We start from the raw sequence: 13425 nt of genomic DNA, 5'->3' as shown, positions 1-13425 counted from the left end.
TCCTCTCCTCGTTTTGCTTTAACCCCATTTACTGCTTTCAGTCTGGCTCTGCAACCATTATCGAGCGGAGAGGAAAAAAGGTAACGAATACGGCGCCTCGGATCGTCTTCTTTAATGTATTTATAACGAGCTGCTAATTTACACGCAACCGATTACCGGTGTCAGATCTTCCAGTAGATTCTGTTAAAAGATCCTCTTGTCTCTCATCGATTATCTCTGATAATTTTTCACTGTATCTGTCATGTTTTATATATCATTATAATACATATTGAAATATGTAGTAAAGTGTATTATATATTTTTGTTGATACTTTATTTAAAACGCTGTGCAATTTTTTGAATATCCCAACGGTGATCTTAATAATTTTTTAAATAATGATATGTTAAAATGAATTTCGATTTAAATAATAATGATAATGACAGATATCGCTAAATAGTATAGTAAAGCTTTTTTCCATTTATCACTTCATAGTGGTAGTTGGGATCTCGTGTAGTTAGTATCTGGCAATCTTTACATTCAGATTCAGGGCAGCAATTTTCAAGTCAAAGTGGCTTCTGGCAGTAGTCACTATCAAGCAGAGACATTTGTATGGATACCCCGCTGTGTGTCGGTGGTCCTCTTCACTTTACTACGTTGTCAGACAAACACACTCGACCATCTGGTTTTTTGGCGCACGATACACGGAAGCAAGTGTTTATATAGTTTGTTCGTGTGGTTTACGTATTTCTCGATACATACCTAAAGTAGGAAACCACGTGAAACGTATCGTAAGAAAAACATTTTAGATTTTTAATCTTTTATTTCTGGAATTTGATTTTAACATAACACACAAATATTTTAATTTAGTTTGATACGTTTTGTTTTTATTATTTGCCGCAAGAAGCACGTTTTATAAATTTTATTTCGAATAAAGATTGCAATTTATTAATTATAAACTCTCCGTAGGGAGATCGGAAGTAGTCATCGACGAATATTTCCGGAGGCGAGCGCAGGGGATACAAGGTTACATTAATATCCGAGAGCGAACCGAAAAAAATGAGAGGGCGTCGAACAAAAGAAATTCCAGTGGTATTAATTCGTCGTTATCGACCTGTGAAATTACCGGAAGAGACGTAAAGTCAATCCGCTGATGTTGGTGAAATGAACGTCGAACGCGATGACAAACACGCAGTATACGCCATATCGATTAATTAGATAAATTAACTACGTAGATGGATTTCTAAAAATAAATTAGCAATATATATTTTACTTCTTCCTTGGTGCGTATATATAAAAGACAAAACAAAACATTTTCATTACGTTCTATAGTAATTAAAAGAAACCGAAAGTAAATGGAAAGTAATTCAGGCGCAAGTTAGAAGATAAAAGGTCATATAGAATCGAAAGTTTCATACAAAATAATTTTCTCAATCTAAAGAACGCGATAGCCGAAGACTAAAGTGGGTCGCGCCGAAGCGCGTAAATGTCTGGCTAGGATCGCGCGAAGCGTCTTCCTACACCTACGTCGCCCCAATCCGTTACTCGTACGCGTTACTGGCGATTTACGAACCGTGAAACGAGCCGAGGGAGGAAATCGTTTTAAGCGCAATTCGCGCGGTAATTCGTTTTCCAGGTCCCGCTTTGCAACGCGTGCAACGAACGTCGAGCCGCGCGCTATATCCTGAGCGGCCACGAATACCGCTCATTGATGACCGTGTTTTTTTTTTTTCGGAGACACGACAATTAGGTACGCCAGAATCCTTTCTGTCCTCTCTTTATGGAGTTAATTATCCCGCTCGTTCCCTGTCCTGGAGACACGCGTTACTGGATATCCTTCCGGTCCCCTGAGAGTCCTTTTGGTGTTTCACTCTCGCTGGAATGTATGTTTTTGACCCTTTTGAAATAATGAGTTAATGATAAGATGGAAAAAAAGTAAAAAAAATTTCCTTTAATTGTAAGTCTACCTACGGATAGTAAAACATTTTACTATCTATTCGGTTCTTATAATTTGTGTATAAAATATAACTTTGTGGGAACATCTTTTTCTCTATAATTTTACAATTTTTTATAACTTGATATGGAGAAAAATTCCAAGTTTTTTCTCTAACAAAACACTTACCTCCATAAAATGTTTGGTTTATTACTACGACGAATTTAGATCCGTCTTCCTCATTATCAATTAATTTTAAATGCAGTTTAATTGGTCTCTCGTTTCTTTCTACAAAAGTAAACACTGACAAAGGATCAGCCATTTATCTCGTCGTATGGAACTCGGAAATACGGCACACGCGCGACTCCAGTCACTCTCTCAATTTCCCCGTTTTTCTCGTTCGCACTTCCGTTTCGGGCGGAAAGGAACTGAAAGAGAGAAAACGGAGAGAGAGAGAGAGCGCGACAGCGAGACGGACGAAGCGCGAGAGAGTGAATCCGGAGTCGCACGGTAATTTGGCGACATCCGCCATCGGTCGCACTTGTACGCGATCCAATTTAAAAGCACACGAAGCCGTACCAGAGAGCAAGTGAGAGAAAGAGAGAATGACCGGGCCATTCTTTCATTCGTACGCGCGCAATGCGCTTCGTACGTACGCACGTTGGTCCCATTCATCGACGGCGCGCGTAGTTTTTTTATTTGCCGTTCACCATCTCCGCCGGCGTCGCGAGTTAGGAGCTGCGGGGGCCCCCTGGGACACCAGCGGAAGTACTTTCATTGTAACGAGGGACCGCCGTCCCTTCGTTTTTCGTCTCCGACGTCCGCACCGGTCATTTGCGTATATCGCACCATCCCGCCAGGACGATTATTATCCCAAACTTTGTTATATAGTATCGCATGCGATTTTGTCCCCGGACAAGACGTACAACCCTTTCAAAGAAGCCCAGGAGAAAGAAGCATATCTGTTCCCCGATATCCTTCGTCTGATTTATCAGTTATTCCCTTTATATGAATTGTAGGGAATACATGTTCAAAAGCCCTATGAATACCCCGTATGGTAGCAAGGAACGTGCGAATGGGAAACTTCGCACGGAATTCCAACGGGATTCGGGAATCATTTGCACACCCCAGACATTCGATGCGAATAATTGGATACGCCGAACTTCTTACCTGATCGATCTTGCATCTCACGCCGCATCCTACCTCCGAGCTCAGGTCGTCCGTTCGATTCTGGAATCAAAAGACACATCTCGTCTTAACCGTAGTGTCTTACTTGCGAAACTTAATGATAGAATGAAATACAGATCATTTCAACACGTTAGGGGTGCGTTCGGGAAGATAAAATAGCGCTATTAGTGCTATTTGCTTATTCTATCCTTGTTTTACACCTGATGAGCGATAAAGATAGAATGATGCAATAGCGCTAATAGCGCGCTTCCCGAACGCAGCCTAGATCGTTCATTTTCAAGATACATGGATCATATTGACATGTCTACCGTATCTGCGATACGCGATCGTCGAACACGGAGGGGCCGTCGAGCGACGCAAAAAAAAAGAGAGACATCGAACGCAACGACGCGAGCGGAGCGCGATTATGTTACGCGCAGGGGCGGCGGAAAATAAATTGAATCGCTTGCCGTCTTTAAAAGACGTTAAACTGTTCCATCCGGTTCAATTGACACCCCCGGTGCGCGTGTATTTGACGCGGCGCGCCGGAATGAATCGCCGAATATAATCGTCAACCAAGGTGCCCGGCCCTCCTCCTCGCGCCCTCCAGCAGATAACGCGCGCGCTCGTTACAGCGGCTGCACCTGTAAGTACGTTACGCATTTCCGGGGCACAGGTGCACGTCCGGCCTCTCGATGGAACCGAGAGTAATTGGAAAAGGCCGGTCGAGCGCCGAGAGATCGGCGGCGCGGCGGAGGGAGAGCCGAGCGCAAGCAGAGAGGGGTGCGAAGCGAACCGTAGTCGCTGGTTACCGCCATGGGAATTTTGGACGTCGATTTGTTTGACCGTCATCTAATTATCATAACGCATTTGACTACGGAATAGGCCCCACCTGCGGAATGCAAATTCGTATTGCTGTGAGAACGGTAACCAGTTGAGGGATTTCTAAAATTCACGCAAGGTCGTATGTTCTCATTATATTATTGGTAAAGATTTTTTTTATATTCGACTTAACTGTCTATCTTTATTAATTATAACGATTTTTTCGCAATCAATTATTTGCAGTGATTTTAAATAGGATGCTTATTGTATATGTTGGCATCAAAGTTACATCGATTGAGAAGGACCACAAAACTCATGGTCGAAATGTCGTGACGATTGTAATTGACCAAAACCAATGGTCATATTATCGTGATGATTAGATATAATTAATAAAAATAGCCCCAGTTAGGTCGAATATAAAAAAAATCTTTACTGTTACTTATTCACTAGCGAAATAAAAGTTACTGATTTGGTCTCATTATATTATATTTTTAAAATATCTGTAAACGTATCGACGAAGATATGAAAAATTGCTTTCCTATTATCAAATTTTCGTTCAAGTATTAAATTCTAAAGTAGCGCCGTCGCATGTGAAATTCGCACGCAGTATAATTTATACACGGCCAACAGCCGTAAACACTCATTTATATGATTAGTCGGTCAAGTCGAGTACCGTTACATAAACGGAACGTATCGCAAATTAAACATTATAGCTTCACGTTAAAATTAGGTGTCTTCTCTGTTCTTCGCAGAAGCGGCCGTACGAACGTGCGTCTCCCCGCAAATAGCGTGTTTTACGGCGGTACATTTAACTTCGAATTTCCGTAATTGGATAATTACGGAATTGCGCACGGCAAATTACCGCCAACTGAAATTTCCGCGGAAGCGACAATAATAATCGAGAGTTTCGTGAGCGACGCGGATACGCTCGTCGCGTGTTTTCCTCGCGCGTACGTACAAATCGCCCGCGAGCAACGGCGAGTTCACCGATAAGGGTTAACCGGGAGAGAGAGATAATGTTTTCGCGTACTATCTCGTCTCTTTCTCTCTCTTTCGTGAATGTATCAATTTTACGACGGTTTTTCTTTTTTTTTTATTCGGCTCGCGGCTTTCGTCTCGTTGCAATATCTTCCCGGCGCGGCGGCGCGGCGGAGCGTCGTTTAACTTTGCGCTCGATTAATCAATCCGCTTCGCGCGTCATCGAGAGACCTCTCGGACGTGTGTTGCACTTCAACGTATTTATTCTTAGGTATCTCCTCGCCGAATGTGTATTTTTCGCAACGTCGATTTCGTGCCGATATCTCAGGAACGTTACGCCAAGTTCACGCCGATTTAACGTAATCCTATCGAAGCCTATGTTGATTCGTTGTTTATTTCGTCAAAAATTACTTCGAATTTTTTCGAAGAAAACAGAGATAATATAGAAAGTAAAATATAGAGTATTTGAGGAAGCATATTTTCTCGTTCGCTTTAATTTCGACTACATTTTGCATTCTTGATTCGCGTCGCTGCGTAATATACGGAAGACGACGTACAAATTATCATGTCTTTTCTAAAATTTCTCTTTTATTTCTGATCAGGAAACTCTTCTGCATGTCAAATTATTTTTTTTTTTATCGAGAAGGAAGCTGTGCAGGAAGCAGTTAATAGGACAGTCGTTTCTCTTGGCAAACAATTCCTAGAAAACGTGTCTCTCTTCGATCGCAAGAGCAATTTGACGGAATGATTCGGCTTCTTCGTGATTAGTTCCCTTCGTCTTCTTCAATTAATTCCAACGGGGCGACCCCTCGTTAACTCGACTTATTTTTTTCGCGAGTGCTTCCGTTCTCACTGCGAATTCCAACGAGGAGTTCGTCTTAGAGAAAATGGGGGAGACGGTGAAATCACCTGTTAGAAGAACGGCTTTATCTGATCCAAAGTAATCGACTAATGCATAGGTGCCCGTCCTTCCGCACGTCCTTCCGTCGTGTCCAACGTCTCCGTCACGCTCGACGACGCCGGCCAACTGTTGCGTCTTCCCGCCGACTCGACATAATCTCGAAGACGGAAATAATAGCGGGTGTCGAACACACGGAAAGCTCTACCATATACGGAAACGCACGTTCGCCATTCGGTTAAACGGCGCTAGGATTCCATCGTGAACATTCCTGTGAGCCCGGGAAATGCCTTCCCTCTTCCCGTTTCCAATAATTATGCAAGCATATTTGTCATTTGTATTCATGCTGCTTTTCCTTCTTTCACCATTGTTAATTTTTAACACGTCCTTTTGACGCCGATGGACAACAGTAATAAAACTGACAGATGTGACTACTTCTTTTAATTATTTTCTTTCTTGTTCTATTTGCAAAACGGAGCTGAATAAAGAATACAGATTTTTGAAGAAATAAAAGATTGCAACACAAGACATGTTGTAATGAAGGCTGCACAAGGACCGAGCGGGCACCTCCGAAATATAGTTGTACGGTGAGAGATTGAAAGGAGCAACGGGGGTACTTGATACCCGTCGACGAAATAATACGACATGGACATGTTATTTTGCACGCGCACGGCGCACTGTTTCAAGTTTAAGGTAAAAGGTGTCGAGTTTTTTCCTGCGGTCACCAACGTGCACGGTCGCACGGTGTTGGATGTACACCGGCCGGTGTCCACTCGGTTGGAACAGCGGCCTAAGATCGAGCATTGCCTTCGACGATCAAATCGTGTCGATGTTCCAAAAGCAACACGGTGGGTACGCAAACTCTTGAAAATCACAATACCAAAATGGAAAAAACGTGAAGCCTTTATCGCGAAATATCATTCGCTACGAACACTGAAGATATTCAAAATTTCGTCAAAGTGTTATCAAAAATCGTACTCCAAAAATTTATGAATAAATATAGGGAAAAAGTAAGCAAATTCGAGAAGACTATAGTAATCGTGAGTGTTCGAAAATGCATGGTTTCATTGAAAAAAATGAAGATCATCTTCAAATCTGTCGGAGTTATTTGGGTGGCTGGTCTTAAGTGACTCACTCTGTATATCAGAAAACAAACTTATGTATCAGAAAAACAAAGATTGAATTCCATTCTTTTCATTTGCAGTATCATAATTTCTTTCAGAACTTTTTTAGAATATTTTATAGAATAACTTAATAGAATATAATCTCTTCAGATACGCTTTTACAAGCGTATAATATGCATCTTCTTTACATGTTTACTAAAAAGATGCCGCCGGTGTCATTCGAATGCACGCAAACATTTTCTTCTACGAACCAAGTCAATTATTCTCATATTACAGTGGGAATTGAGAGAATAGACATCGCAATTGAACCTGCAGTTATTAACGTGACCAGGAAGTTCTCCTACCTTCGATTTCGTAATCATCACGCGCATTTTAATTATATCTGACGTACATTTATTTAATTACGCTATCTCAGTTGCACGTGACAAAATTCGATATTATTACTTATATATGTAATATTTTATATTTATTTGTACAATAATTTGATAAGTATAACAGAAATAAATAAAACGGAAATTTAAATAAATCGATATACTTATACATAAGTACAATAAGAAAGTTGTAGCGTCAAAGATTATTTTTAATTTTTTAAATATCACCAAATGTCAGAAAATTTTTATTTTACTTTAATATGATATATGATACTGAATTACTATCGTGCAATCTCATAAAGAGTTAAGTTTTACAGTGCAAATAATTCACTGGGAATCCTCTACTCGGGATCAATTCGACAATTCGAATTGTGGAAGCGATTAGACATTTATGTACATCCTGGCGTGACTAATGCGTCCCGACAAAAATCATACCGGCGATCGTTTTCCGTGAATGAAATCTGCGATGTTGGCGTGGCGTGAATTGAATGGAGCGTAATAAAAATTGAGACGATGACGTCGCCACGACGGGCCGACCCCGTTCAGCCGTACGAGATGAGAATCTGGGTTATCGTCGACCTTAAGTGCATCGCAGCTAATCCTAATGCGATTGCGAGAGACGCTGCCGTCGAGACGCGCTTCCGGCGCGTCGCGTTCGCGCTCAGCGATTTTTATTCTCTATAAGCGAGCGATCTCAGAATAAATAAAATATTAAGACGCACCCCCTCCCGCAGTCTAGATTTCTGAGAAAAGGGGTGTCGCCCCCTCGCCATCTCACGCGATTAATCTTCCTCGGTATTTGCTCTAATGCAGCCGACTTGCAGCAGTTGCATACGGGTCTCCGGTCTACCCACATCCATTTTACTAAGTTCGGAACGTTTTCGTGGAGTTACCACAAAGGGGGGAAAAAACCCTCATAGAAGTGTTGAATTGAATTGATGATCCATTACGTTCTGTCGCCGACAGATCAAAGATTTCTATCTAAGAAAACGAAGAGTGAAAATCCCGTTAAAATATCAATGTTTGGTTTATAATGATGTAGGTACTGATCTCATGAATCCCGTTAAAATATCAATGTTTGGAATAAAGGCCAACAATCGAGCACAGTAGATGTCAAATTAAAAGTTCATTTAATAAAAATACACGTCCCGTCATATATATGTGTGTATTATTAAATGAACTTTTAATTTGACATCTACTGTTGTGCTCGATTGTTGGCCTTTATTCCTATTTTATTTTTACATACGAGCGATTACTTTATTTATCTATCAATGTTTGGTTTATAATGATGTTACAGGGTAAACTCGGGTAAGATGGCCATACAGGAAAGATGGCCAAACTATGTTTTTTCAATCTAGCTCGCCATGAAACATCGAATGAACATGGGTTGGCCATCTTTCCTGTATGGCCATCTTACCCGAGTTTACCCTAGGTACTGATCTCATGATTTGTTCTATCGATAAGCGTCGATCTGCAACTCGAAACATTCTATTCCCGTTTAGGAGTAAATAGATTTTTATTACCTTCCTTAAAGCTAGAATTGTACGCTTTACTTGTTCTTCTGGGTTGTTATTACGTTTTTTAACGCAAACAAATCCTGGGAAATGCGGTGCCAACCGCTCTCAACTGACGTCATCCCAATTAAAACGCGTATACACGTTGACACATATACGTCGGACATGACCAGCCGCGCGCGGGTTTCGAGCGGGTAACGAGTGGCAGCTGATGTTTTTAACTTAACTTTTGGCCTTAGAGCTAATTAATAAAATTGGGAAGGCGTCCCACCGTCCATCTTCTTGGATATTTAACAAAAGTCTCATTATTCGCGCACTTTTCCCCTCGATTCGAGAAAGCACTGACTTTCAGCATCTCTTATCTTTTGTCGAACGCGAAATTGTTTATGTAAAATTCTCTTTATACGGTATATACAAGTCGATTTCTCTCGCGTTTCTCGCGTTAAAGTGATAATGCGAACGATCAGGCGCGTCACGCGCTACAGATTTGCGTCACGATTAAAGGTGAAATTCGCACGATTATCGATGCGCCGCTAGGCGAACCCCTGCCGTTGTAGGTGAGAGGATGTGGCCGGCAGGAAGTTCATTGTATATGGCTACACATATAATGTTGCATGCCGGACGATCCTGCATATTCGACGTAACATCAGGCTCTCGTCGCGCGAGAATCCGGGGAATCTCGTTTGATATGCTGTATTTTGAACGTTGGAGCGTGTTTATTTGTCTTTCGTTTATGCCAAAATATCATTCTTAAGATAATTATTCTTCTAGAATTTAAGTTATCTGATAAGAAGAATCAGAATTTGAACTTCATCTTTTTAATTTGTGCTTTTAATGGTTTTTTTATCTCGTTTAGTCATACAAACAAATTTTTCACATAAGTAAAGTTTTTTTGCACGCTTCTATTTTAAAGTATATGTCAGTCGAAGACTCAGAAATATTTATGTTCGCTCACAGTTAGTTGTTTAAATTATGTGTTGATAAGAACGCGATACTGATGTTTGGTCGAGAAATTCGTAACAATTGTTTCTTGTTAATAAGAAGATATATGCTGTTAGTATAATGTATACAATAAGTACGTAAACAAGTACGCAGTACGTAAATAAGCATGTGATAAGTACATAAATACGCAATAATTACGTAAAGAAGATAAACATCATATCATCATTTCGACAGTTTTTGCGTATTAATAATTAGTTAATATTAATTTAAATTGTTCCTAGTATTATAACATTTTTTTAATGCCTAATTAATTAATAATAACAATTTTTTAAATATATCTATATATTTTTTTAATTTTAAATTTTAATTTTTTGATACACTCTTAGATTCTTTAATCAAATCGTGTATTTAATATTCAAATATGTAATCTTTCAATTAATACAAGAGTTTACAAGTTCTTGCTGACCAATTAATTTGTTAAATATTAAATAGTTAAAAATCTTTTTTACTTTTGCGTAATAATTTCTTTTGATATTGCTGTTTTAACCAGTTATCTCTGTTGATGTTACAACGTATTTAAAGCCGGTGTATTAGACAAATCACATATCCCGAGCGACATCGGAGAAATGATAAATTATTTATTACGTTAGGTAGGAGTTATCGTACTGATTCGAGATTTGAACGTCAGGGCCGATGTTCAAGAAGCATGGATGACTGAAAAAATCCCTCATGGATGTTATGCAAGCTTAAGGTCATCTTCTAAACATCACCCTGAGATAAGAACTTTACTAGGCTTATGTGTTTAGTAAATAATACGCGTGCCTGTTTTCACACCATTTTTAACAGACAAACTGCTTTAAAAATTTTAGATATATTTCTCGACATTAAACGACATTAAACAACATGAAACATGTAAATTTGTTGTTTGTATCTGAAGCAGGAAAAAATTGTCCCATCTACTTTCAAAGTTTCTTACATGAAAACACGTCGACAGAATTAAAGATTTTGTAATAGTGTAAGCAATATAAGCAATAAGGATATAGCGCATTGTTATTAAAAGATGCTATATTTATCCACATTTATCACAGAGGTTAAACGTTCGATAACTTAAAGATTGCATAAAAAATTGATTTTAAGTTAATCACAAAATGCTCTTTGAAAGAGCGAATTCTTTCAGGTTTGCACATTTTTTTTTCTGTCGCACTGATCTTTTAATTGTTACAACAGGAATTTAACAGTGATTATAAGAATTGTGATTAGGGCTTATAAATTATTTCATGTTCTACCTGCAGGAAGAAATACTGGACCAAAACTATTATCGCGTGACCCCGAGCTCTTTTCTTCTCATCATTTGAAGACGAGGGGGGGAAATATTATTAGTAAGAGAGTGAGTTATGCACTATAGATAAGGGATCGAAGAAAGTGATTTTTTGTGGATCACGCTTCTTCCTTTATCTGGCGGCGGCAGAATAATTGATTCGCCAAGCGCGCGAACGAGGAAGGGTTGTGATTCGAGAGTTCGATGACTTATAATATCGCGCAACTGTCGTAAAACTAATTAGTAAATATTAATTCTTCCGCCAGTTCGCGCGCGGCCTGCATCTATTTGTCATGAGAGATCGAGAAATAGAGTGTCACAATATGTAAAACCGCATTAAATTTAATATTAATAATAATATAATTGAAGATTAGTTTAAACGTACTCATTAAAATTATTTTACTTGCAATCGTTCAAAATTATTTCTCATGCTGTTAATTTGTATTGCCAGACGTTGTCGATAATCACATAAAAAAGCATTGTTTTTAATTTGATACTTATGGATCTTTGAAATAATTGTCATATGCTCTTATCGAAATAATATAGAACTAAGGAAAAAATTATCGTTTTGTTTGATATGATAGGATGACACATAACTGAGAAAAAACCTCCGGATTGCACACAAAGTTGAGCAACGATCTGATACCAGAATGCACGTTGGCGGCGATCTTTTTGAGGAGAGTTAAATTGATAATTGGTACCAATTTCGTTCTCGTCAATTGTCAAACGCATTGATTAAAACCTTTTTCATGCCGAGGCCTTTCGCACGCTGTCGCAATGGATCAGTTTACTTTGCTGCTTGAAAGTGACGAAGTGAAAGTAAAATTTAATGCTGATTGCTATAAACATACTCTTCGTAAAATTTGAGCGTGTATAATTTTTATCTCATAAAAGTTTCACTAGTTTACGATATTAATTATTCCAGAAAACGAAAATAATACGTATTACGAAAAATGTAATAAAGTGCATGTTTAAAAATTTTCAAAAATTGTGTTTATGCTTTTTATTGACGTTTTCGTAATATCCATAATAATCTTCGTATAAATTAATAAGATTATATTAATTATAAAGAGAAAATAATAAACTATAAATATTTCGAAAAATTCGTATCGTGCGTGGAGTTGTGGTGCTCGACACGACAATGCGATCGGTCATATAATTCATGTAATGAACAATAATCCGAGTCGATGAAGGCGGCGCGCGACAGAACGACGTTTTCGTCCTTCTTCGTAAGAAAGGGATTAGATGGCCCTGTATCCGTTACGTGCTCGTCTTTCATCCTCGACGCTATGCTTATGGGCTGCCATGATGCGCCGTCGTGTAGTTAAGTTAATTAATGAATGGTACAGTCGGGCTGGAGAGTGGACTTAAATTGATACGTCCTTCGCCGCTCGCGCACAGCCATTTTCGTGCCATCGTCGTCGCTCGGCTTGCAACTGGGGATGCTTAGGACAGTATCAAAGTGCATCGATACTTTTTCTTTTGTCCTGAGCCTTTTTGACATCGTCATTTCATTTTCGATATTAAGTACCAACGTCCGGAAGGCATGTGAGAATGATAGAAAGTGGAAATCGCCAGATAAAGAATTATTAAAATAAATTTGAAATATGCTATGTATATTTTTTATAATGCGTATTATTTGCATTGATATTTGTTATTTTCCTTGATTATCGCAATTGTCAATGCTGCAAGGTATCTAAGTACGCTTTTGCTGAGAATGACGGATAGGATCGGTGCGCTTGCGATATTCAAACGAAAATATCGGGATTCTATCAAACTTAAGCATGTCTACTCGAGGTAAGTGATTTTCTTGCGCTTCCGACAAATTGACAATTCAATGGGAAAAATTGCGTCACGGCCGCAAGGATACGCATACGTGCGTTGCATCGCCGAGGAATGCAACTAGGTCGCCGGTGCGATAAATCGACTCACCGACATAGATTTTGAATATCACAAAGCGCCAAGATCTTTAAATATTCCTCATTAATTAACACGTCGCGTCGACGACAATACTCGCGCTTGACGTGAAAGCCGATTAGACGGCGAGTAGAAAGCATCTGGCGAACGCACAAAACGTCAAACGTCATTATATACATCTATCGAGAAAAATGAACAATATTCAAATATTTCTTTAAATATAATTAATCAGCTGTATTCGATCATCACGTGTCGTATTTATTAATGTTACACTATTATTAATATTATATCTGTCCGAATTAAAATAATCGTGTCTTAAGAAATGTAACGTACATTTGCACAACAAGACAGTACGGTTAAAGGTAGCCATAAATTAGACTGATAAGCGCGAAAAATTTCGTACAGGCCAAAACATCGTGATCAGTTCGCAAACGCGCAACATTGCAGCTTATCAGCTATTTATTA

The 13425-nt window shown here is 39.1% G+C and overlaps 1 protein-coding gene across 3 annotated transcripts in view; it reads right to left on the bottom strand.

The window, feature by feature from the left end:
• The window catches only part of Sev (receptor protein-tyrosine kinase sevenless), a 35331-nt gene that overhangs the window by 20234 nt on the left and 1672 nt on the right, over window positions 1–13425 (bottom strand). For all 3 annotated transcript variants that reach the window (XM_071715287.1, XM_071715296.1, XM_071715312.1), the window contains exon 2: window positions 3080–3139. In XM_071715287.1, coding sequence (XP_071571388.1) covers window positions 3080–3139 — 60 coding nt within the window. The remainder of the gene's footprint in view (window positions 1–3079; window positions 3140–13425) is intronic.

Source organism: Temnothorax nylanderi, unplaced genomic scaffold, assembly GCF_030848795.1.
Source record: "Temnothorax nylanderi isolate EJ_2023f unplaced genomic scaffold, tnyl_v1.0 TNYL_tig0006_pilon, whole genome shotgun sequence".
Taxonomy (NCBI): Eukaryota; Metazoa; Arthropoda; class Insecta; order Hymenoptera; family Formicidae; genus Temnothorax; species Temnothorax nylanderi.
The sequence above is the reverse complement of the archived record's forward strand: the minus strand, read 5'-3'. Positions and strand labels throughout refer to the sequence as shown.